Source organism: Cyclopterus lumpus, chromosome 15, assembly GCF_009769545.1.
Source record: "Cyclopterus lumpus isolate fCycLum1 chromosome 15, fCycLum1.pri, whole genome shotgun sequence".
Classification (NCBI taxonomy): Eukaryota; Metazoa; Chordata; class Actinopteri; order Perciformes; family Cyclopteridae; genus Cyclopterus; species Cyclopterus lumpus.
This window is the reverse complement of record NC_046980.1, coordinates 5,432,970-5,458,160: the sequence shown is the minus strand read 5'-3', so window position 1 is coordinate 5,458,160 and position 25,191 is coordinate 5,432,970. Positions and strand designations below refer to the sequence as shown.

General features: G+C 42.5%; 1 protein-coding gene across 2 annotated transcripts in view; it reads left to right on the top strand.

Moving 5' to 3' along the window:
- The window catches only part of LOC117743948 (spectrin beta chain, non-erythrocytic 1-like), a 58,165-nt gene extending 33,340 nt beyond the window's left edge, over positions 1–24,825 (top strand). For both annotated transcript variants that reach the window (XM_034551935.1, XM_034551936.1), the window contains exons 23-43: positions 1,047–1,249; positions 1,670–1,760; positions 1,865–2,011; positions 2,502–2,765; positions 4,392–4,616; positions 4,698–4,787; positions 4,871–5,149; positions 6,294–6,424; positions 6,733–6,937; positions 7,589–7,963; positions 8,303–8,389; positions 11,389–11,546; positions 12,213–12,351; positions 12,755–12,839; positions 12,967–13,163; positions 14,057–14,157; positions 15,277–15,331; positions 21,668–21,867; positions 21,962–22,135; positions 22,633–22,675; positions 22,830–24,825. In XM_034551935.1, coding sequence (XP_034407826.1) covers positions 1,047–1,249; positions 1,670–1,760; positions 1,865–2,011; positions 2,502–2,765; positions 4,392–4,616; positions 4,698–4,787; positions 4,871–5,149; positions 6,294–6,424; positions 6,733–6,937; positions 7,589–7,963; positions 8,303–8,389; positions 11,389–11,546; positions 12,213–12,351; positions 12,755–12,839; positions 12,967–13,163; positions 14,057–14,157; positions 15,277–15,331; positions 21,668–21,867; positions 21,962–22,135; positions 22,633–22,675; positions 22,830–23,042 — 3,462 coding nt within the window. In that variant the 3' untranslated portion in view covers positions 23,043–24,825. The remainder of the gene's footprint in view (positions 1–1,046; positions 1,250–1,669; positions 1,761–1,864; positions 2,012–2,501; positions 2,766–4,391; positions 4,617–4,697; positions 4,788–4,870; positions 5,150–6,293; positions 6,425–6,732; positions 6,938–7,588; positions 7,964–8,302; positions 8,390–11,388; positions 11,547–12,212; positions 12,352–12,754; positions 12,840–12,966; positions 13,164–14,056; positions 14,158–15,276; positions 15,332–21,667; positions 21,868–21,961; positions 22,136–22,632; positions 22,676–22,829) is intronic.
- Positions 24,826–25,191: the final 366 nt, after the last annotated feature.

Sequence of the window (25,191 nt, the reverse complement as noted above, 5' to 3'; positions counted from 1 at the left end):
ACACACACACACACACACACACACACACACACACACACACACACACACACACACACACACTCTCTCTCTCTTGGATGAGCAGATAAATCTCTGACTGGGCGTCCGTCCAGGCCAGTCTCACACACACACACACACACACACACACAGAGCCCGTGCATGCTGGGTTTGGCGCCGACCTCACCTGACCTTGTCCGAGATTAGCGGTGGAGGAAATGGATAGATGTAGAGCTGCAACAATTGAGAATTAATCAAGGAGGATTTCCTGGTTTTCATTCTGACGTAATTATAAATATATCTTTATCTTTGTGACTGAACTGTTTGCCGAACAAAACGCGATTTTTAAAGTCACAGTGGACATATTTCAGAAGACTTTCTGTCCCTCTCCTCTTGACCCAACTAACGTGCACCAGGACCTGACTTCTGAAGGTCAGAGGCTGCCCCCAAGTGGTCAAAGTCCGTCATTACAGCAACATGCTTATACGGTTTAAATTGCTTTCTGTATGTTTTTAAAACCTTTACTGATATTTATTTATATATATATATATATATATATATATATATAATTTTTTTAAATTTTTTTTAAAATTTTATATATATATATTTTTTAATTTATATATATATATATATATATATATATATATATATATGTATTTATTTTTGTATTTATATATATATATATATATATTTTTTTTTTTTTATTTATTATTTATTTATATATTTATTTTATTTATATATATATATTCCAAAGAAATGCACAAATTACAGAAAAGATATTTCTGGTTTTCACTCCTAAATTTCTCAGTTGGAAAAAAACATATTTTTGTTAGGACATTTTGACTTTGTCATCATTTCATCAAACAAGAGGAGCCATCGAGTGTCTGACCTTCATCATTACACATGATTGTCTCCTTTTCTTCAGTCCTGTATATCTCTTGTTATCCTCTGACCTTCTTAAAGAGAACAGTTAATACGTCCGCCGTGACTTTAAATGTCGTGTTTTGTCCAAACAACAGTTAAATTCTCACGCATCTACGTTTGTGTCCCAGGAGTACGTGCTGGCTCACACTGAGATGCCCACCACTCTGGAGGGCGCCGAGGCCGCCATCAAGAAGCAGGAGGACTTCATGACCACCATGGACGCCAACGAGGAGAAGATCGGGGGCGTGGTCGACACCGGACGCCGCTTGGTAACCGACGGCAACATCAACGCGGAGCGCGCCCAGGAGAAGGTGGACTCCATCGACCAGAGGTATTTAACTACTGACGTTTAATTTGAGCCATATTGGTCGGTGAGTTATTGTGAGGATATCATTAAGTTATCATTTCACATGACATTGAGTATTAATTTTGAGGTTTTTAAACCTCACAGATGAATATATAAAGGAAATAATTATTAGCCTCAGCCATGTATAGGATATTCAATATATCAGATTAGTTTACTGCAGCTTTAAAGGCAACAGAACCATTCTTAAGATTTTTATATTTAAATGACCTTCCCTTAAGCAAGGCACTCCAACCCTGCTTGCACCAGATTGGTGACTCTGCCTTAAAAAGTAGCTTTTATATCTGGAAGTATAAAATGTTTTCTAAACTTACAGGTAAAAAAAAAAAAAAAAACAGTGCATAAAAACTCGTATACATTATATGAATATTGCTAATTGTCTCTCAGACACAAGAAGAACCGAGCGGCTGCCAGCGACCTGCTGTCGAGGCTGAAGGACAACCGAGACCTGCAGAGGTTCCTGCAGGACTGCCAGGAGGTAGACTACACACACACACTCCATGTTAAATCAAACCTGCAGTGACTCACATGGAGAGTCCCCCCCCCCCCCCTGAGATAATGTTGCCGTCCGTGTGTCTTCAGCTGTCCCTGTGGATCAACGAGAAGATGCTGACGGCTCAGGACATGTCGTACGACGAGGCCAGGAACCTCCACAGCAAGTGGCTCAAGCACCAGGCCTTCATGGCCGAGCTGCAGTCCAACAAGGAGTGGCTGGACAAGATCGACAAGGTGGGAGGAGGAGAAGATGAGAGGGGACATGGTTTGCTTTTTGCAGCATTTGTCCCTCGGCTGGCAACCAAAGACGTCATTCGATTAATATTAAATGAGTTTATTACGTTATATGAACATGCTGTGCGTTGTCGTTGACCGTCTTCCTACAAACGCGGTCCAGCAGAACCGTCTGCAGTGACTTTCGTTGTCTGCAGTTTAATCTCAAAAGATCTTTTTTTATATTTCCTCTTCCTCAAAGCAAAATCCAGGAAACTGTTTCTTTATAGTTCCACCAATATTTGAGAAATATGTTTGTCCCATTATTTACTACATTTTGTCATATTTGGTGTATTCGGAAGCTTCGAGGCCTTCGCTTGAATTTGAAATATGAGTGTTTTTGATCGGAGCTCTTCCTCACATCGCGAGTCTCTACTGATTGGACTTGCCAACCAATCGTATTAAGTGTTCCATATTATTTGAGTATTAAAATACCGTGACCGTCTTTCAGGACGGGCAGGCGCTGATGGCGGAGAAGCCGGAGACGGAGGCCATGGTGAAAGAGAAGCTGGCGTCCCTGAAGACGATGTGGGAGGACCTGGAGTCGACCACCCAGACGAAGGCCAAGTGTCTGTTCGACGCCAACAAGGCGGAGCTGTTCACGCAGAGCTGCGCCGACCTCGACAAGTGGCTGGGCGGCCTGGACGGACAGCTGCAGTCCGACGACTACGGCAAAGACCTCACCTCCGTCAACATCCTGCTGAAGAAGCAGCAGGTGGGGAGATCTCGCCTTAACGCGCAGACGGCGATCGCGTTGATGTTTCCCTTTTTTTTTTTTTCTAGTTTCAAGCGCTTCCTGTGTCAGTGTGACTAAACTTCCTGTTAAAGCCTCTCAGGTTTCTCTTCCACTTCGCAGCTTGTACACCCTTAGAAGAATAAGTCTTCTCCCCTTTGACCTGCACTCGTACTTTTTGTTTTGTCTTTTATGTCTATTTTTAATAGAATACAGCCAGGCCCTTACTGTATGCACATACAAAAAAAAAAAAGAGGATGAAGAAGGAAATCCAGCTTGTTTTGAGGAGGAAAGTAAAGCTGAAGATGGAAGAATCTAGAGCGCGCTAACACGCTAAATTAAGACGGTAAACATTAAAGATGCTAAACATCATCAGGTTAGCATGCTGCTGTCATACAATACTTTAATAAAGTCTTCTGCACAGTTCATCCTCCACTCTAAGCTCCAGATGAGCTTCAGAGATCATTGAACGAGTCTGATGTGTCGGTTAAGACCCCGAGATGGTATTTTATTCAACCTAGGCACATAACTGCTTCTGAATGTAATTATTTAATATCCAAATGGACTAGCAATTTGATAATATACTGAATGCGTTCCTGCACTTTGCTGTGTGTGTGTTTTTTTTTTTTTTTTTTGCACAAATAATTGTGAAATCAATAATGTTCATTTCTGTGAGCCAAAGCTCTCACATTCCTGAAGGGAAGCTCTTCAGTGATTTCTCAATTATTTTTTTTTACAGTGATGAAAGGAGCGAGTCCAACCCCCCTTTACATAATCCATCCACTGGCACACACACACACTTTCATATCCACAAAGTCTTAGCTGTACATACACACACACACACACACACACTCTTTCTAGCACAGCAGTTATGTAATATCTCAGTGTGTGTGTGTGTGCGTGTGTGTGTGTGTCTCTCTCCATCAGTAACAGATACAGAACGGAGTGTGAAGCCGTCTGAAGGATGATGTTGGTATTTTCAGCTTTTCTTCTTATCAGCCGTCTTCTCTTGAGATCTGTGCTGTAATTTATTTTGAGGGTGTGTGTGTGTGTGTGTGTGTGTGTGTTAGAAAGAGATCAGAAGCAGAGTGTTTGATCTGTTGTACAGTGAAACAGAGGAGAGAAAGGATTCCTCTCCTCTTCCTCTGTGCTCTCCTTTCATCCCAGACGCCACCTGTTTTGTTGTCCTCTCTGAAGCCGTTTCAGACCGTCGGTTCTCCGGCTGCTGGAAGACGGAGCCGCTCTTTGATTTTCATATCTGCGAAATGTTTATATTTATAAACATTATATTTTTTTTAGGTTGACGCAGATTTTTTACTAAATCGAGAAGATGAGATGAGGCATCGTTTAATCTTTGTAAAAGCCGTTTGTTTGTTGTGTGACGCTTCTGTTACAGTTACATTTTATTTTATTTTATTACAGAATTCTTTTTGAAATGTCATTGTGTTTTTTTTTATTGTTATTATTTTGATTACAATTGTATAAATCTCAGGACATTTTTCTCATCTAAACATCAACATTTAATTATTATTTATTTATTTTTAATTTAATTTGCTGAAGAACATCTTACTTCTCCCCCCGTCTGACCTCTAAACCTTCCTCCTGCAGATCCTGGAGAGCCAGGTGGAGGTGCGTCAGAAGGAGGTGGGGGAGCTGCAGGGCCAGTCGCAGGCCCTCAGCCAGGAGGGGAAAGGCTCCGAGGAGGTGGACGGCCAGAGGATCGGCGTGGAGAAGAAGTTCCAGTCCCTCCAGGACCCGCTGCAGAAGAGGCGAGACAACCTCATGGCCTCCCGCGAGATCCACCAGTTCAACCGGGACATGGAGGACGAGATCGTGAGTAGAGGACGAGGTTAAGCGTTAACAAAGGCAGCAACCATACAGCATCAACAATGTGACATGCCTTCTCCTCTCCAGCTGTGGGTGGAGGAGAGGATGGCGTTGGCCACGTCGACCGACCACGGAAACAACCTGCAGACTGTGCAGCTGCTCATCAAGAAGAACCAGGTACACCAGCGACCGCCCCTCGCCCTGCTTGCATGACAGTTAAATAACGACCACAAGCATTGACTGCCCCTCCTCCCCCTCAGACCCTACAGAAGGAGATCCAGGGCCATCAGCCGCGCTACGACGACATCTTCGAGCGCAGCCAGCACGTCCTGAGGGAGAACAGCCCGACGGCCGAGGCCATCCGCCAGCGCCTCGCCGAGCTCCAGGCGCTCTGGGAGCAGATCAGGAAGGAGACGGAGAAGCGGCACACCCGCCTCAGCGAGGCCCACGAGGCCCAGCAGTACTACTTTGACGCCGCCGAGGCCGAGGCCTGGATGAGCGAACAGGAGCTCTACATGATGTCGGAGGAGAAGGCCAAGGTGAGGCGGGGAGGTCAGAGGTCAGAGGGGTTAGCAGCAGCAGGAGGGGTGTGCAAGGGAGGAGTATTCAGATCCTTCATTTAGGTAAAAGTACTAATGTCATACTGTAAACCTACTGTAAGGGAGTACTTTGTTATGCTATATCACACCCCCAAAGCAATTTATGCTGAAAAATATTTTTTTAAAAAAGTAAAAATCATTAATTTAATAATGAAAAGTATTGAAAGGAAAAATAGTCATTGGGTGAAAAAAAAAATGTATTACACATTAAATAATATTTGAATAATTTTTAAAAAGTCAGTAAATCTTCACATTTGAGAAGTAAGACACATATTTTTACATGAAAAATGAATAATAATAATTGTACTTAACATCATATTTTACAAGTACTACATATGTTTTGTGTGTAAAAATATTGATTTGTAAAGTAGCTGTCAGATAAATGAAGGGCAGTAAAAAGTACAATATTTCCCATATATGCGTATATATGCGTGTGCATGCGTGTGCATGCGTGTGCATGCGTGTGCATGCGTGTGCACTGCTCTTTGGCTCAAAAACTTCCCGTTTCTTGGTTTTGGTTTTGCTTCCTCAGTTTGTGGGTTTTCTATTAGTTTGGTTAGTTCGTTGCTGTTAGCGTCAGACTGTCTGCTGTTCCTGCCGGTCAGTACACCTTTGATACTCTGATTAATGACAATCATTAAAAACTCTGTTCAACTTATAATACATATGCAGGAGTATGCAGGATGGTTTCAGTTGGGTTCTGTTTTAATTTTAAGTTTTTTTTTTTGTAGTTTTGGTGTTCCTCTTGTATCCAACCGTTCAGAACGGTAACACCTCACCACACATGCTGTGTGTCCAGGATACAAATTAGATCCAAACTAACTGCTGACATTTAGTCTGTAAAGTTGATCATTTAGTCTGACTTTGTGTTTGGGGATTCATTTACTTTAATTTATCGTATGCCTCCCTCCCTTTTTACTCTTTCTTCTCCCATCTTTAATCCGATTCCCTCTGTTGTGTTTCATGCTCTTTTCCCAACTCTTTCCAGCTCATTTTCCTGCTCTACTTTTTTATTTCATTCCTCTTCAGTTATTTCACTTGACAAACGAAAAAATAACGGGATAAATCTCTGCGTGTCTCTCAGGACGAGCTGAGTTCGGTGGCCATGCTGAAGAAGCATCAGATCCTGGAGCAGGCGGTGGAGGACTACGCCGACGCCGTCCACCAGCTGTCCAGCACCAGCCGGGGCCTAGTGGCCGACGAGCACCCCGACAGGTGAGGGGGGTCACGGGGTCAAAGGTCGAGGATCCAGGTTTACTTTTGTCCTTCAAGCACAACGCTTTTTAAATTGTTGAAAAATGGGCTAAGCTTAAAATGAGTCTTAAGAAGTAAAGACAATAAGGACACAGGAAGGAAGGTGGCAATGAGTGAAAGGGTGAAGAGAAGGAGATATAGATGAAGGAAAGGAAACAAAAGTACGACTGGAGGACAAAGAAAAGAAACGAGAAGGATCAAAGGGACATTGAAGAGAGATGATGAACCATAACCCCCGACCTTCTTTCCTCCTCTTCTTCGCGGTGCAGCGAGCGAATCGGCATGCGTCAGTCTCAGGTGGACAAGCTGTACGCCGGGCTGAAGGACTTGTCGGAGGAGCGTCGGGGGAAGCTGGACGAGCGCTTGCGTCTCTTCCAGCTGAACCGGGAGGTGGACGACCTGGAGCAGTGGATCGCTGAGAGGGAGGTGGTGGCCGGATCCCACGAGCTGGGGCAGGACTACGAGCACGTCACCGTGAGTACCCGACGCGCCTCGTCTTTCAATGGACACTCGGGGAAATCAACTTCTCTCTTTTGGGAATGAGGAACTTCTTTTTTTTTTTTTATGCTATGAGCGTTGTCTTTTGATTTTACATTTTTAGTTTTTATTCTTTTTCACCGATGGTTAGAAAACGGTGAGAAATTTAATCAATAGCTCAGGTTAGTTCAGATTTCTCTGTGAAAATTACAGTTTGCAGACGTAAACGGCAGTCATTTGTGTTTTATTTCTCTTGGAAACATAAATGTTGCATGAGTGGCCCTTTTTAAAGCAGCAGATATTAGTTTATGGCAGACATATTATCATGATTTATGTTTATGTCAACCACAATAATAAATATAAAATATATGTTTGAGCTCATTTAGAAACATTTTTCTTTGTAGCAGTTCATTTGTACACTGTAAAACATTTAAATTAGTTACATTTTACACAATTATTTAAATTTGGTGCTTTAAGGAATGCTCATCAAAACAGTTTGCTTATGCGTTTGTGTTTAAAAAAATACAATATTCCTGGATCACATCCAAACATTGAAGCTGCTGCTTTCACCATGTGACCAGACCAGGATGTTACATTTTCAATCGCCCGGCCCCCTTCAGCGTTCTCTGTGATTCGTCCTCTCTCCAGATGCTGCAGGAGCGTTTCCGAGAATTCGCCCGCGACACCGGGAACATCGGCCAGGAGCGCGTGGACACCGTCAACCAGCAGGCGGACGAGCTGATCAACACCGGCCACGGCGACGCGGCCACCATCGCGGAGTGGAAGGACGGCCTGAACGAGGCCTGGGCCGACCTGCTGGAGCTCATCGACACCCGAACGCAGATCCTCGCCGCCTCCTACGAGCTCCACAAGTTCTACAACGACGCCAAGGAGATCCTCAACCGCATCCTGGACAAGCACAAGAAGCTACCGGAGGAGCTGGGCCGCGACCAGAACACGGTGGAGACCCTGCAGAGGATGCACACCACCTTCGAACACGACATCCAGGCCCTGGGAACGCAGGTACGGGAGCTCTGTTTAAGACTGTTGCTAGGCGACATTGGGGGGGGGGGGGGGGGGCTTTTGATACGAGACGTTACAATTACGTTACTATTCGAGTATTGTGTGGTGACCAGAAATTCATAAATTCAATCAATTTAAAGACATATTTCAGCCAGTACTTTGCTGGAATGTGTGCGTTTGTGTTGTCTCCTAAACATAACGTGAGAAATTAAGTTTTTTAAGGAAAACTTTTCTTTTTTTTTAATTAAAATACTACTTTACGTGAGATCACGTGACACTTTTTAAAATCGTTTTCCGCGTGTTCTCAACCTAACCTCGAACCTCCTCTTGTGCCTTCAGGTGCGGCAGCTTCAGGAGGACGCCGTTCGCCTGCAGTCCGCTTACGCCGGAGATAAAGCCGACGACATCCAGAAGAGGGAAGGGGAGGTGAGCTTTCGGTCTCGGTTACTTTGAACTCTCTTTAGTAGTAAATCTAAATCTCAGATGTAAAGAAACGTTTTTAGATGTTTCTATTCATCTGTGGCTTCCATGTAAAGCTTCTCTTACTGGTGGATTTGAAAGTGAACTGGACCCCCTGCACTGGTGTTGATGAAGTGACTGTAGAAGCCTCTGTTCCTCATGCATGCTGCACCGCTGCTGCACCGACTTTGCACTGTTCCTCCGCCCTGAAATGATCATTTATAGATGGAGTTAAAAGCATCTGGAGCTTGTGTGAGGTTGATAAAAGATGACAAAACATATTTATGATCATACAACAAGCGGTAGTTCACTGTTCAACCTTTTTCGACGCAAACAAACTCCACCGGCATCGGAAAAAAAACACAAGCGGCCAGGCTAATAATAATTACATTTTAATTTTTTATGTATCCTTTATTGATGGGGAAATTCTTCTCTGCATTTGACCCATCCTTGGTTATAAAGGAGCAGTGGTACAGTGAAGCAACTGGGCTGTACAGTGTCTTGCTCAAGGGGCACTTCAACATGCAACTAGCGGGCATCGAACCGGCCACTTTCCCCATGAGCTACAGCCGCTACAGTTTAGTAAAAAAAAATAATGGTATTTTATTTATTAGTACGTGGCTGTCGTATTTCCTTAAGTAGTGTAACTCCAGCTCGACCTGTCGGCTACAATACGAGAGCAGGAGAGTCGTTGATTTATTTTATTTTTATGAACATGTTATGTTCATAATCGCTTCATGTCTTCAAAGCTGTTTTGCCAGAATCTACATCTGAAACGGAGGTTTTTTTAAATACAATGTTGGTGAACAATAATAATAACCCAAGATTCAAGTGGAGTTTCCCCATCAGTGCCACCGTGACGCGTCGTTGCTCCTGACAACCAGAGTGTTGAGTGTTTGATGGCGTTGTGTTTTGACCATTCCCTGTATGTCCGTTTCCCTGCACATCACCCAGAAGAGAAAGGGAGAGGTGAGACTCCGTTTACCAGAAACATTGGCTTTGCATCGGTGTTCCTTTTGGCTGCAGTTCTAGGCTTCCTTTTAATATTTCGACTAAAATGTTTGATCAACTTTTAGTGACATTTTAGTCGTTTTGATGCCCGGTCTTTGTCACAAAGACCTGGTGATTTTGCAAATGCTCGTACGGGTTGTTTGACATCTTGGATCGCTGTGTGGGAGGATCTTTGCAGAGAGGTCGACACGACCTCAACACAAAGGTTTATTATGGACAGCTTCCCTGATTCCTGAGTGCCACCCACCTGCGTCTCCGAGGAGGTTAAAACAAACACGACTAGTATTTTGCAAATACAGATTGGGAAAGATTAAATTGGAGGCCTTAAGCGTCGAGCTTCTCTCAAAAATATTTTTAAATATGTCACGGCTGCACGCATTTGGTGCAGTCAAATGTTTTTGTTCGCATTTGCTTAAATGTAGTTGCTTGTTAGCTGGCAATAATATCGCTTTTAGTCGCCATCAACAACGATAACGTCTCTGTAGATTGTGTATAGACCTGCTGTTCAGTGCTGAGAGAATTATCTTTTTCTTTTTTTTTTGTACGCAAATCGGCAAGGTCGACGATAAATGTCGATTTTTTTGTTTTTTTTTTGTTCTGCAAACATTTGCAAATTCTGTGAGAAAATAGCTTTGCCTCGTGAGGCTCACACACTTTTGAATGTTTATTTCTCCAGTGTTGCGACGCAGCCAGTCCAACACAGCCCACCAGGGTCTTTTTTTTAAATTCATTTCTTGCGGTCAGAGGTGCGTTTCGGCTGCAAATGTCTGCAAAAGTGTCGAAGCAAAAGCAAAAAAATAGTGTCATTTGGTGTCAAATCGGCCATCGTTGGGCTGAAACTTTTTGTTGTTTGACAAATTAATCAAATTTGTTTGAGTTGGAACTTATTCGTTCATCACCGAGCAGTCTGACCGAGTGTCGGATCACATCTAGTCGCCGGCTAACCACAGTGTCTGTGAATAATCTCCACTGTCTGGTTATCCCCCTCATGTAGCTACTAGAAGCTATCGTTAGCATGCTAACAGACAACATGGATTAATAACCCAGGTTAATAATCTGATAACACGGACAGCAAGCTGCTTCAGCTCATTACTCGTCGGGCCGGCGGTACGATCCCTCAAAAAAAACAACTCAACCTCTTATTGCTTATTTAGTTATTCAAGCAAACTGTCTCTGATGTCAGATGTGTGGCACTGATCAAGTCCTGCAAACACATGTGATCAAATGAATGGGCACTAAATAACCTTGGAACAGCTCGTGATCCTGTCATTAACTGTTAATTGTCAGTGCTTTGTTAGAATATCTACATTATAAAGTATCCATGCAGTGCCGACAGATTATGGCGAGCTCAGATTGAGCAGGTTGGAGATGGAAGCCAACATAATCCGCTAGAGAACAGAGGCAGGGATTGGCTGTGAGCATAAAGTCCTCTATCACGGTGTTATTTAAATCCATGTTTACGAGGAGAAATTGTTAATGGATTAAAAAATAAAATGGCTGTTTTTGCCCTGCTTACTGCTGTGCAACATGGCCTAAAGTGACCATTGACCCCAATGCAATCCAGAGATGCTAGAAGGAGAGCTGTATCGCCGTGGTGACGCTGCAATCCGCACATACACGAATGCCTTGTTTTTGCTTTAATGCCATTTTATTTACATATTTATTCATTTATTTCCCCCGGGCTGCCGTGCTCCCTGACGGTGCTGGACATTAATAGTGTGTTTGCACTGTGAACAGAATCTCAACCCAGTAACGAATTGGGTTTATGATAAATAATGATTTGAAAGTGAAGCAATTTGCGATAACTGCGCTTCAGGCTGCTGCTCTTCTCTAAAACACCCGATTCTCAGATGCTCCTTCATCGTGGAGGATTCATGTGTGTTAAGAGGAGCTCAGCCTCTTCTGGGGGCTCTCTGGTCTGAACTCTGCCCCCCCCCTCCCTCTCCCTCCTTCAGGTCCTCGAGGCCTGGAAGAACCTGCTGGAGGCGGCGGAGGGCCGTCGGGTGAAGCTGGTCGAAACCGGAGACAAGTTCCGCTTCGTCAGCATGGTGCGCGACCTGATGCTGTGGATGGAGGACGTCATCCGCCTGATCGAGGCCCAGGAGAAGCCCCGGTAGGGAGGCGGGGTTTAGTGTTGATGTTTCCTCTGGTCGTCTTCAGTATTTCACTCCAACGCGTCGACATGAATACATTAACGTGTAAAAACAATGTGCGATTTGGATTGTGCTTATTAGTTGTGTTTTGATAGCTCAGTGGTGAGGCCTGTTTTGACTGATGGGTTTAAATCACACAAAGAGGTCACGGCACCAAAACACTTCAAAATAACAACAAATAGTTAAGTGTTTCTAGACACTTTTAATACCTTCCTTGAAATTAATTTTATTGTCTTGATGACGAGACAAACGTCTAAAAAATATGCAGCACATGCAAGAAAGTTGCATTTTTTTTGTCAGCCGGATGTCTCTAAAACCTTCAGGGGTTTCAACGGACGTTATAAAAAACAATATGACGCACGCATCCCATAATTGTTCTGTGTGATTGTCAGCCGATCTTAATCCGGATTGTTTTTGTCTATTTAACTTTGATATGAATTTTTATTTAGAGGGCTGTGACTTGATTATTCTCGTGCATTAATTTGATTGTCTCTCGTGTTTTCTTTCCGGTTGATTTCAAACCAAAAGCTGAATTTTGTGTGTTTTTTCTCATCAAACAATCTGAGGATTGAGCGTTTCCTCGTCTCACACGACGTTGGTGTGGTTTGTTTCCGTCCGGTTCTCAGGGACGTGTCGTCGGTGGAGCTGCTGATGAACAACCACCAGGGCATCAAGGCGGAGATCGACGCCCGCAACGACAGCTTCACGGCCTGCATCGAGCTGGGCAAGGCCCTGCTGGCCCGGAAGCACTACGCTTCAGAGGAGGTAGACTTGGTATCCACGTCATGCATGCTAAGCTAAACACAGCTGGACCGGCGGTAGTCGACTTTGCTTGTTGGATTTAGTTCTCACCTTTTTTGTTTCAGTTTTCATTTCCGGTTGGATTAAAAAGTCTCCTGATCTCCATTTCATTACTTTGTGTTTTGAAGCTTTTTGACTATTTAATACAGTTATCCTTTGATATTTAATCCAATCTGACCTTTGACCTCTGTTAAACGTGAACAAATCTCATTGCCACGAACCAGAGCGGCTGAATCTTGTTTCTAAATGTAAATTTAAAGGCTCTTTCGCGTTGACGTTTGTCTCCAAACCGCATGAATACATTGAGAATCTGCTCGTTTATTGTTGCATTCAAATGTTTGTCTTTAAAACTTTTTCTCCCCTTCAGATTAAAGAAAAGTTGTTACAGTTGACGGACAAGAGGAAAGACATGATTGACAAGTGGGAGGACAGATGGGAGTGGCTGAGACTGGGTACGGTGTTTAAACCAGTCGGTCAAACGGTTCCTCACATTGACGTCCGATATTCCGCATATCGTCTGAATTAGCTGCTTAACTCTAGTTTATCATGGAACGTGTGTGTGTGTATGTGTGTGCTCAGTCCTGGAGGTGCACCAGTTCTCCCGGGACGCAGGCGTGGCCGAGGCGTGGCTGCAGGGTCAGGACCCCTACCTGTCCAGCAGGGAGATCGGCATGAACGTGGACGAGGTGGAGAAGCTCATCAAACGCCACGAGGCCTTCGAGAAATCGGCCGCCACCTGGGAGGAGCGCTTCTCCGCTCTGGAGAGGCTGACTACGGTGAGACACACGCACACACGCATACACACACACACACACACACACACACACACACACACTCTGGAGCCATGATAAAGTTTTAAAAAGCGGATGCGTAGACATTTTCATATACTTACCCAAAAACTCTTAGTTCTTAGAAGTCAGATTTACCAAATAATTGTTGACCCTAAAGTTTGCCTGTTCTGCTGCGTGTGTGTGGCGTGTTTTATTCACAAAAGAAGACAAGTTAAGCGGTGCTGGTTGTCGTAGAACATTTAGATGGTGTGGCTACTACTGAGAGGTGTTAAATTTTAAGTTACATTTTAAGTTAGTTACTTTTTAAGTTACAGTTACTTTGACTGCCGCTTCCAGCGCTACTTCAGGCTAACCGGTTTGCGGACACCCCGAGCTCTTTAATACAGCTGTATTAAAGCTCGGGGTGTCCGCAAACCGCTACGATGTGATGTCATTTTTTTCTGCTTCAATACGTCTGACGATGACATCACTTCATCAGCGCTGTGCCGTGACAGGAATAAAGAGGGAATTGTTTAACATGAAGCGACAGGCTTAGAAAAAGTATTTCTACAACAAATTGTTCTATGACTAATGTGACGTTGCAGTCATGGAGATATATTTAAAGCCGTCTACTAACTGTCGAAATATGCCAGTGAAGATAATAAAAATCTAATAAAACTCTCAATTGGCAGCCACGATGGCGATTGTCTAATGAACCGAATACTGATTTTGTATTAAATTTTGTATAAAAATTTGCTGAGATTAAGGGACTATAAATACTTTATTTAAATGAGAGAACACTGCACCACCATTTAATTCTGTTTTTTACCCAAGAAAAAAATAATAAAGAGATGAAAATGAGTGAGTATCTGTGCGAGGCTCATTGTGTTTGTATCCAGATGGAGTTATTGGAAGTGAGAAGAATGCAAGAGGAAGAAGAAAAGAGGAGACAACCCCCGCCCACTGAGGAGCAGCCCAGCGACGCTGCAGTGCAGCACAGGTGTGTGTGTGTGTGTGTGTGTGTGTGTGTGTGTGTGTGTGTGTGTGTGTGTGTGTGTGTGTGTGTGTGTGTGTGTGTGTGTGTGTGTGTGTGTGTGTGTGTGTGTGTGTGTGTGTGTGTGTGTGTGTGTGTGTGTGTGTGTGTGTGTGTGTGTGTGTGTGTGTGTGTGTGTGTGTGTGTGTGTGTGTGTGTGTGTGTGTGTGTGTGTGTGTGTGTGTGTGTGTGTGTGTGTGTGTGTGTGTGTGTGTGTGTGTGTGTGTGTGTGTGTGTGTGTGTGTGTGTGTGTGTGTGTGTGTGTGTGTGTGTGTGTGTGTGTGTGTGTGTGTGCGCGCGCGCGCGCGCATCGACTGTGCGCGCGCGCGCGCGCATCGACTGTGCGCGCGCGCGCGCATCGACTGTGTGCGCGCGCGCGCGCATCGACTGTGTGCGCGCACGCGCGCGCGCATCGACTGTGTGCGTGCGCGCGCGCGCATCGACTGTGTGCGCGCACGCGCGCGCGCATCGACTGTGTGCGTGCGCGCGCGCGCATCGACTGTGTGCGCGCGCGCGCGCATCGACTGTGTGCGCGCGCGCGCGCATCGACTGTGTGTGTCGACTGTGTGTTTCATTATTTTATATAATTTGAAATTCAACAATATTTAGGGGTGATTTACTTCTTTTGGATAGAATTAAATTTATTTAAGAATGTATTTTATATTTGAAAACAATCTTTCAGTTTCACTTTAGTGAAAATTAAAAGGGGGAAAAAAAGGAAATGTGTGCATAGGAGAAGACCTGTTACATTTTAAGTTAGTTACATTTTAAGTTACTTTTAAAGTTACAGTTACATTTAAAGTTACTTTTAAAATTAGTTACATTTTAAGTTACATTTTAAGTTACATTAAGTTACATTTTAAGTTACATTTAAAGTTACAGTTACATTTAAAGTTGGTTACATTTTAAGTTGCATTTAAAGTTACAGTTACTTTTGAAGTTACTTTTGAAGTTACAGTTACTTTTAAATACATAATATGCAGGAGAATTTTAGATGAAAAGCGGTTGTCAGTTTGCAGCCGTTCTTTAGTGAGAAATCCATCAAGAGTGTGTCTAACTCTTTGTGTACTGTTTGTGTTTGTGCAGGGAGGGTGAGGCGGTGTCTCAGAACGGGCTGCCGTCCGATCAGGAGTCTCCCAGGGTTAGTTACCGCTCACCCGCCTACCAGCAATACAGCAGCACCCTGCAGAACCGCAGGCACACCGCTGCACCCTGACACACACACACCACACAATAATGTTGTGTACATTCAACATACTTGAAACATGCATATGAAACGTCACAAAACCCAAGCACCATTAACCTTTGACCTCACCCAGACATATCCTAGTGTGTGTGGTATCCTTCCTCCTCCTGACACACTCCTGGGATCCACATTAATATTCCTGTATGTATCACTTGTCTTCAGCATTTATTGTTTGCTTCTCCCCCTTACTGATTAATATTCTTAATTTATAAGTGTTATACGTTTTAACGTTACAGCTGTAACATGCATAATTTAATCTATTGTTTTTAACAAAATGAGATCCTCATCTTTAAGATCTCCTTTTAATAACCTCTTGTAGTGGTTATTTGTCTTAATTTGGAGACACTAGTACCACGAGTGTGAGAGGACCAATCAGCCTCACAACCAGTAGTTTAATGATTATTAAAACATAATGGGTGAAGCAATAATTATCCTGATTTAAGAGTGGACCTGCAGATTGTGTTGAAAGGCTTCCTCATGTTTAGATTTAATGCTTCTGTTTAATTGCAATCACTCGTGATTCTAGTTATTTATTACAAAATGCATCATATGCAAAGATGAAGCAGTCGTTGGCATGAACATCTTAGATCTCAGGCTCCCTCCAACAATGCTCATTTAATATGTACCATAAGAACACCATGCAGGTAAAAGAATATATATCTATAATTTGGAATCAAAGACATAACATTTGTTAAAATCATGCAATCTAAAACATGTAAAAGAACGATCACACGGGAAAAAAGGCTTGTTGGCTAAGACTGAAGGAGAAACTTCCTGCAGAAGAGAACTGTGAGGAAACTGAGTTGTTTTATTTTTGGACGAATTTCTCAATCGCGTATAAAAGAAAATGAAAAAATAATTTACACGATGGGCAACAATAACACTTGTAATCGTGCTAATCTTTCCTCTGTGAACCCAACGGCAGCACACGAGTAACGTGAACCGAAGGTCATTTTAGTGATTTCAACATTTAAATGTTTAGCAAAACAAGTATGCGTCTCCTTTTGGTATGAGTGTGAATGGGACCATGAAACACACACACACACACACAGACACACACACACACACACACACACACACACACTGTAAACGAGCCCCTCTTGTGTTTCTATCCATCCCTCCCCTCATTGGTTCTTTCCCCTTCTCCCCTCTATCTCTCTCAGCTTGACTCTCCCATCCTCTCCCCTCAACTGTTAATGTTGCTGCTGCTTTATGTCATCGTTTATAAACTTACCCTCTGGAATATGAACACTTGAGAAGTCCACCAAGCCCTCCGTCCACAATCTGATCCGTTTATGTGACGCATTTGTAGTATTTTTATAGATTATATTTATGGCAGAATGTAAATTAGGGTGTCGTCTGCATAGTGACGTATACGATACATAATGAAACTTAACATAAAATGACAGACGTAATATAAAGCATGCATTCATCAGTTATAACAAATCGACAAAAGCATTGTAGTACATTCTCCTAAATATATTTAGGTAAATTATGTCTTACTCTTATTGTCTTAAAATAAAGGATTCTAAGCTGCTATAAGTTTACTTTGTTTGTTAACTTTTCATATTGCATAAATGCAATAAATCAGAGTTCATATAAAAAATGCTACTTTATATTGTTTTAGGAGAGAACCCTGTTCTAAAGTATTATATTTTCCAAGACAATATTGTCCAGAAATCTATTATTAAAAGCTACTTTACTATTATATTATTGTTAAAAAAAAAACTACATTCTTACTGTATCTCCATGCCCCATGTGTGTCTACATCCCACAACCCAAATTCACCATCTCCATATGTATTTTTCATAGTGCAGTATGTGTACACATACAACGTACTACTTCATATAAAGTACCATTCCGTTAACAGCACGTGCATAATGCGATTTAACTGTTTTAACCTGGTTATAACTATAAAGGTGTTTGTGTGTCTAGAAGATTATCGGAGTTTACTTAAGATTATTTAAGTAAACGTTAAATAGTTTAGTTTTCGATCCCACTCGGCGGAGAAATAGTACAATGATGAGAATAATAATAATAATAATAATAATTTAACAGGAACATTTTGTTTTTTTCTTTCACAACTCCTCGCTCGGCATCCATCACCTATTACTTCACTATTGTTAAGCAAAAAAGGGAAATCAATAATGCACATTCTAATTTTAATTACACGTTTCATATATAATAATTCTGACATGTCGTTTTGCTTCATGATCCTCGGCTTATTCAGTCCGATTATTAATTAGTCAACACTATTTTTAAGGAAATCGACAACTCAATCTAAAAAAATAAAAATTAAAAATTAAGTGAGAACTTCAAACCTTTTTTTTTAAGGTTGTATATACTGACCTTGTGTATATGAATTAATCTGCAAAATCATTCCACAGTTTCACTTTCATTCATATATAAGCATTTTTACATATCTCATTGTATGTGTGTGTGTGAGTGTGTGTGTGTGTGTGTGTGCATACCACCTCCATCCTCTTTATTTATATATATATATATATATATATATATATATATATATATATATATATATATATATATATATATATATATATATAAATATATATATATATATATATATATATATATATACACATATATATATATATATATATATATATATATACATACTCTGTTTAGATCTCTTGTCTCTGCAACACTGTATTATCCTTTATGTTTCCATTGTTTCCTGTTTTTATTCCTCCATGGTTTCTGTTGCATGTCCATCCAGCTTCGTCATTGGTTCCCTGACTAACACACATTCCCTAATAAACCCTGTCAGAACCAATCGGAGCGCTCGGACCCGTTCTGTTTTGTCTGTTTGTGTGTTTTCAATGTGTAGTTGTGACTTCTCACCACATGCGGTTGTTGTTGTTTTTGTTGTTGTGTTTTGTTGTTTCATGCCATCATTAGCGTTTCAGTTGAGTTTCCTGTCAATGTTGTACTTCTTCATCCCATGTTCTTCACCAGTTTTCACCCTGGGGCTTTATTTTAACACATGTATATATTTTGGTTTCCATAGAAGGCTTCTTTCATTGACGTGGATCTAAAATCAATAAAGAGAACGATAAGTTTAAATAACGATTGTAACGCCGTAAAGCAACTCGCATTCGTAGCTTTTTCTTTATTTTCACAGTAGGGAACTAAATAACTGTTGGTAATATTAATTATTTCATTTTCATTATTAAACCAATTAATTTTTGGAACAGGAAGGCAACTGCACAGAGTTGCTGCTGTTTCCTGCCAAATGTCTGTTATTATAAAGACATTTACTACCCACAGTTTAAGTTTTCTAGTTGATTGTTGTGGTTTATAATCCTGATCTTGTAAAAAAATAAACTTGGAAAATATACCGTAATCCTACATATAACAGTAAAGCTGGGCAGACACTTTTTTTTTAATGTCAAGAGTCTATTTAATGTGTAAATAGAAACAATAGAAAATACATAGCTGCGGATGGAAGAAACAGATTAAGTTCAGGTTCAGTTTTAGTTTAGCCAGCATCAGTCCACATTTAATCACACTATTAAAAATACTACTACAATAAAAATATTTTTTGGGATCCGTTGGGATTCATTATCAAAGTTCTTAGAATGAATAGAAGCTTGTCAAGAAAGCTTAATGAGCTCCTAGAACTGGTCCAGACCTCCACCCTCTTCCAGTAGGAGGTCCAACGTTGACGAGCCACTAAAATCCAACCTTTTGATTCTCGGTCAGAGTTTTGTCCAACTCAAGTAAATGCTTAAATGCTCTTTGGGGGTTCAGAGTAAAAAGCTCCCAGGATCGCTCTCGCTCTCGCTAAGCTCTAAATAAAAGCTCCCAGGATCGGTCCAGCTCTTGCAGCCCTTCAGTTAAAGCTCCCGGGATCGGTCCAGCCTCTGATCCGTGCTCAAAAAGAGCACCCGCCACTGGTCCGGCCCTTGAAGAGCTCAGTAACAGGGTAATAAAGCATCCGGTTGGAGTGGGTGTGGTGTGGAAAAATAAAAATCTGTTTTTGATACTAGGCCAATCGCATTCTTCCCCCCCCCCCCCCCCCCCCCCTCCCTCACCAATAATGATGCCCAGTAATGACTTCCAAGCAATTTGTGTTGATAATTGTTTGAGATTTTATTGAGTTTATATTTTTGTATTTGTTGTTTCCCCATCTGCTAGCTTCTCCCTCTCCTCGTCTTTCCTCACTCCACCGTATTGTGTGTTTATTGAGTGGTGTTGTGATTTATCGTGCATGTCCTAAAACCTGTAATCAGTGCATGGTCCGACTGCGTTGCCTCTCACTGTGCAATGCGGATGTTTTTCTAATCTACTGGAATCAAGCGCTGAGCTCTCTTAATTAAATGCTTTAAAAAAAAAAAAAACATAACGCTTCTAAATGCATTTACAAAAGGCCGAAGTAGCCGTTGGTGTCGCGATGGACGCACCTGTAGTCCAGCTTGGTGGAGTGTGTGAGATTTCTCTCTTTTGAGAGACGACGTGCTTCAGTTCAGAGGTGGAGACTTGAGTCAGAGACCAGAACTTCAGGCTTGACTTTAGGAAATCCAACACGACTTTTGACATTTCGAGATTTGAAACTTGAAGTTTAGCCTTTTTCTTTTTTTACTCTTTCAATGCTTTGATCTTCAAACCCAAAGAGGAACCAGCGACGCAGCCGTCGTGTCTAATCATCATGCATCATTTAACGAATATTGTTAGATTGTCATTTGTTGCCCTTGACTTGAATCTTGAAGAATCTTCGCTCAACCAGAAAAGGGGAGACGTACATTCTCTCTTTTACTCGTGAACATTTTCTGGTTTTAGCTTCTCAAATGTGACTATTTGCTCAGCTGACTTGGGACTTCAGTTTCGAGACTTGCTGATGGTTTGCAGTGACTTTTCTTTTAGTTTGGTTCAGTATTATTGTCTTTAAATTATTTTAACTGCATTTGGTTGCATTTTTTGTCTTCAGATTATTATTTTTGTTCCTCTGCTTCATTGTGTAGTTTGGTTCAGAGAGGTTTGTTGTACAGTATGAAATCAGTTGAACACAGAATATGAGATGCACTTACATTACGGTTCTTGGCCAGGTTTTAGAGTTGAGACGGTTGTGTCTACACCGCCTGTTTAGACTGTTGTCTACACCGCCTGTTGAGACGGTTGTATCTACAACGCCTGTTGAGACTGTTGTCTACACCGCCTGTTTAGACCGTTGTCTACACCGCCTGTTTAGACCGTTGTGTCTACACCGCCTGTTTAGACGGTTGTGTCTACACCGCCTGTTTAGACTGTTGTGTCTACACCGCCTCTTTAGACGGTTGTGTCTACACCGCCTGTTTAGACGGTTGTGTCTACACCGCCTGTTTAAATGGTTGTCTACACCGCCTGTTGAGACCGTTGTCTACACCGCCTGTTTAGACCGTTGTCTACACCGCCTCTTTAGACCGTTGTCTACACCGCCTGTTTAGACCGTTGTCTACACCGCCTGTTTAGACTGTTGTCTACACCGCCTGTTTAGACCGTTGTCTACACCGCCTGTTTAGACCGTTGTCTACACCGCCTCTTTAGACCGTTGTCTACACCGCCTCTTTAGACCGTTGTCTACACCGCCTGTTTAGACCGTTGTCTACACCGCCTGTTGAGACCGTTGTCTACACCGCCTGTTGAGACCGTTGTCTACACCGCCTGTTTAGACCGTTGTCTACACCGCCTGTTTAAACGGTTGTCTACACCGCCTGTTTAGACCGTTGTCTACACCGCCTGTTTAGACCGTTGTCTACACCGCCTCTTTAGACCGTTGTCTACACCGCCTGTTTAGACCGTTGTCTACACCGCCTGTTGAGACCGTTGTCTACACCGCCTGTTTAGACCGTTGTCTACACCGCCTGTTTAGACCGTTGTCTACACCGCCTGTTTAAACGGTTGTCTACACCGCCTGTTTAGACCGTTGTCTACACCGCCTGTTTAGACCGTTGTCTACACCGCCTGTTTAGACCGTTGTCTACACCGCCTCTTTAGACCGTTGTCTACACCGCCTCTTTAGACCGTTGTCTACACCGCCTGTTTAGACCGTTGTCTACACCGCCTGTTTAGACCGTTGTCTACACCGCCTGTGATTCTGCTCCGCATGCTGCAGCTCTGATAACTCTGATTTACGGCTTCTGTGTCTGAGAGAGAGAGAGAAACAAAAAGAGTGAGAGAGACTCGTCCGTCCTCAGTCCTCCCTCTGACCCTCCCCTCTCCTCTGTTTTCCAGGACGTGGAAGGCGGCGAGGTGGTGAACGGCGTGTCGGAGCCCAGCCCCACGGGGTCTCCCGGGGCGTCTCGCAAGGGCAAGGCCAGCCAGGCGGCGACCCTGCCGGCCAAGTCGCAGCAGGACGCCCCCACGTCCCAGCTGGAGAGCTTCCTGCACCGCAAGCACGAGTGGGAGGGACACAACAAGAAGGCTTCGAGCAGGTGGGAAGCGCCACTATTATTCTTTTAGCTTGATGAGACGCACAATGGTTGTAACTTTAGTTGATTGATGGCTGATCCGTCTGTGTCCCTGCAGGTCGTGGCACAACGTGTACTGTGTGATCAATCAGCAGGAGATGGGCTTCTATAAGGACCAGAAGAGCGGCAGTCAGGGCATTCCCTACCACAGCGAGATCCCCGTCAGCCTGAAGGACGCCGTCTGCGAGGTGGCGCTGGACTACAAGAAGAAGAAGCACGTCTTCAAGCTCAAGTGAGAGGTTTTTTTTGTTTTTTTAAGAGCGCGCATGACCGGTTTAAAGGATGACGCCGTTGGTTCATCTTGGTCCTCAAACAAAGATGAGCTAACAGAATCTTGACCAACATCAATATTTGATTTGAGGTGAATTTCCACAGCTTGAGTAAAAAAAAATCACGCTTCTTCCCGGAGTCATAAGTCGGTCGCATCCGAACAGGCTTCATTATCTTATTATCAGTCATTATCACAGGAAAACCTGCATTATTGAACAAATCTAGGCAAAGAAAAAAAGAAAACGGGGGTTAATTCCTGATTCTCTGCCACCATGGCAACCTTATACTGAAACACTAACACACTTTATTTATTCATATGTAGATGGGAAGGTCTTGATTTTACCACACTGGTAGTATAAATAACAGCTTTATTGTGATAGACCTTCATCAGGTTCAAAACAAAGACCATTTGAGAGACACTTTGGTATTGATTATTGTTAAATGCATTCTCTTCCACAGGATTACTGATGGCAATGAGTATCTCTTCCAAGCCAAAGATGAAGTAAGTAATAAAAAATAAAAAAACGAACTTCCCAATTTCTTATTTTTCTCAGTATTTTGGTGCATTGTTCTATTTATATATTTACACCTGTTATTAATCTATGTCTCTGTCCTCCATCAACATTGTTCCTCTCTACCTACTCTTCGTCCTGCAGGAGGAGATGAGCCTGTGGATCTCGGCCATCTCGACCGCCGTGGCGGGCGACAAGGTGGAGGTGACGCCCAGCAGCCACAGCACGCCCGCCCCGGCCGCCCGCGCTCAGACGCTGCCGGCCTCCGTCGCCACGGCAGCGGCGCCAGAGTCCAGCCCGGGCAAACGAGAGAAGGACAAGGAGAAGCGCTTCAGTCTGTTCAGCAAGAAGAAATAGACGCTCCCCCCACCCCCCTCCCTCCTCATTCCTCCGGTGCTGTTTGGGGTCGCTCCTCATTTATCGATCCATCTCTGGTCAAATATTAATAAAGATGTCTGTGTCAATAGACTGAATATTTGATTTAGAGTCAGCTCGTAGCGACTGATAAATACTGTAACTAAAAACCAGTAGAATAACTGCTCCATATGTCATTAGATTTACTTCTAAATGTTCTCAAATTTAGTCCGTTAACGTGATAATATAAAATGAAGACAAGTCGATGAGGAAAAAGATGCTTCATCGGCCGTTTATGTTCCCACGTGACTCATCTGGACAGCTGCAGCAGCAGTTACAGGATAAGCAGCTGCGATGTGAAGTCCCAAACAGCCTCTCTTTTCCTCTTCCTTCTATTCTTTCTTCCTCCTCCTCCTCCTCCTCTTCCTCTCTCAAAGCGTGACTCCAGCATGCAAGCTCCGAGCCAAAACTCTCCACTCTGTGCCTATCAACCGTCCGGTCTGGCTCAGAGCTTCAGTACAGCTACAACACACCAACCTGTGTCCTCTGTTCAGTTTTTTTTTTTTTTTTTGTAAGATAAGGAGCAGGGAAAAAAACCAATAAAAAAAAAAAAAAAAAAAAGATCGGAATTGAAGGAAAACCAATTTTAATTGAGGTCTGCAAACGCTTCGGGCAGCTGCTGCTGCCGCTGAACAACAACACGCTGTAGAGGAGTTCCCAGAATATTCCTGTTTATTATTCTTATTGCTATATTTTGTGTTTTCTATCTCCTACTGTTTTTTTTTGGGTTGTGTTTGTTCCATCATCCCAGCTTTTCGTCGACTACTGCCTTTTGTGGGTTGTGTTTACGCTCCCGAGTCGTCTCAGTTTCTTTTGTTGTTGTTGTTTTGGGAAGTTGTAGTTTAGTTCCTGTTAGGGTCCATCCTCAGTTTTTGCGAGGCCTTGTCTTTGCAAGATGACGTGTATCCCCTCTGTAGTGGGGACAACTGAGACCACAGCGGGGTAAACCTCCTGAAATTACATCTCAACACACGTTTTTTAAATTTGAGCCGAAATGCCTAAAACTATGCGGAAAGTGTGAGAAAAAGAAAGTGCCGATTTTTTTTAAATGTGGTGAAAGCGGTTTAAAACCTTTAAAAAGAGCGAGGAGAAAAAAATCAAAAGTACAAAAAAACGAGAGCGCACTAAACAGCATTTTGTGCACTGAGTAACTCTTGCTTTTCTTGTTGGTTTAAATTTGTGCAATAAAACCTGTGAAAAGCTTAAATATCATCGTTAAGTTCTGGTGCTGTCTAATTCCTGCAGCTTCAGGAGAGAAAATAGATGCAGAAAGCGGCTGTAATTTGGAGCGTTACCCTGCGGTGCTTTGAACTGTATGTATAACTTGTGTATAACAAACTGTTAAAAGAATAAACCTGTGTTTAATTTCACCTATATTTACTACTAATAAGACCTACAAACAGTAATAAGCTTCATTTTGAGTATAACGTTCTTTACCTGAAAACTAACGATATGTACACTTAACAAATCTGAATGAAGGAGCTATTGAGTCTTGAAGGAGGAATAAATGACTTAAGACCAGTAAGAATGTTTTAAGCATCCAGTAAGGTTTATTTTCTACCCTGGTTACATTTTTTTAAACATTTATTTCCTCTTTTTTTTTTGTTATTTGGAATATGTTTTCGTTTCCTCCCCAGTGTGTGTTTTCGGTCCCACAGTTAGTCTAAGGTGTATTTAGTCTGACGAGTATGGAGACGTAGATGTATTGTAAAAAAAAAAAAAAAAACTAAATTACTTTTAAGCGTTGCTGTTAAGTGGACAAGTTGGTTAAAAAATAATTAAATAAGCATTTACTGGAAGTGAGTAATGTTGCAGAATAATGGTTGCTTGCTTGTTGGCTTCAGCACTTCATTTTTCTTATTTTTTTTCTTTGTAAACTTTTGCCACCAAATGAAGAGAAAACCGTTGAGTTTTGATTTTATGGAAGTTAATTAATGCCAAAAAGAACATTTTAGATTTGCACTGTAATCAATCTGCGAGTTGAGCGCATGCAGAAACGTTGGCATGATTTATTGATACTTTTATGAGTGTTTTGAGACCTCCATTATGTGATCAGCCCACCTGTCGCACGTCATCTTTGAATGAGCATGCT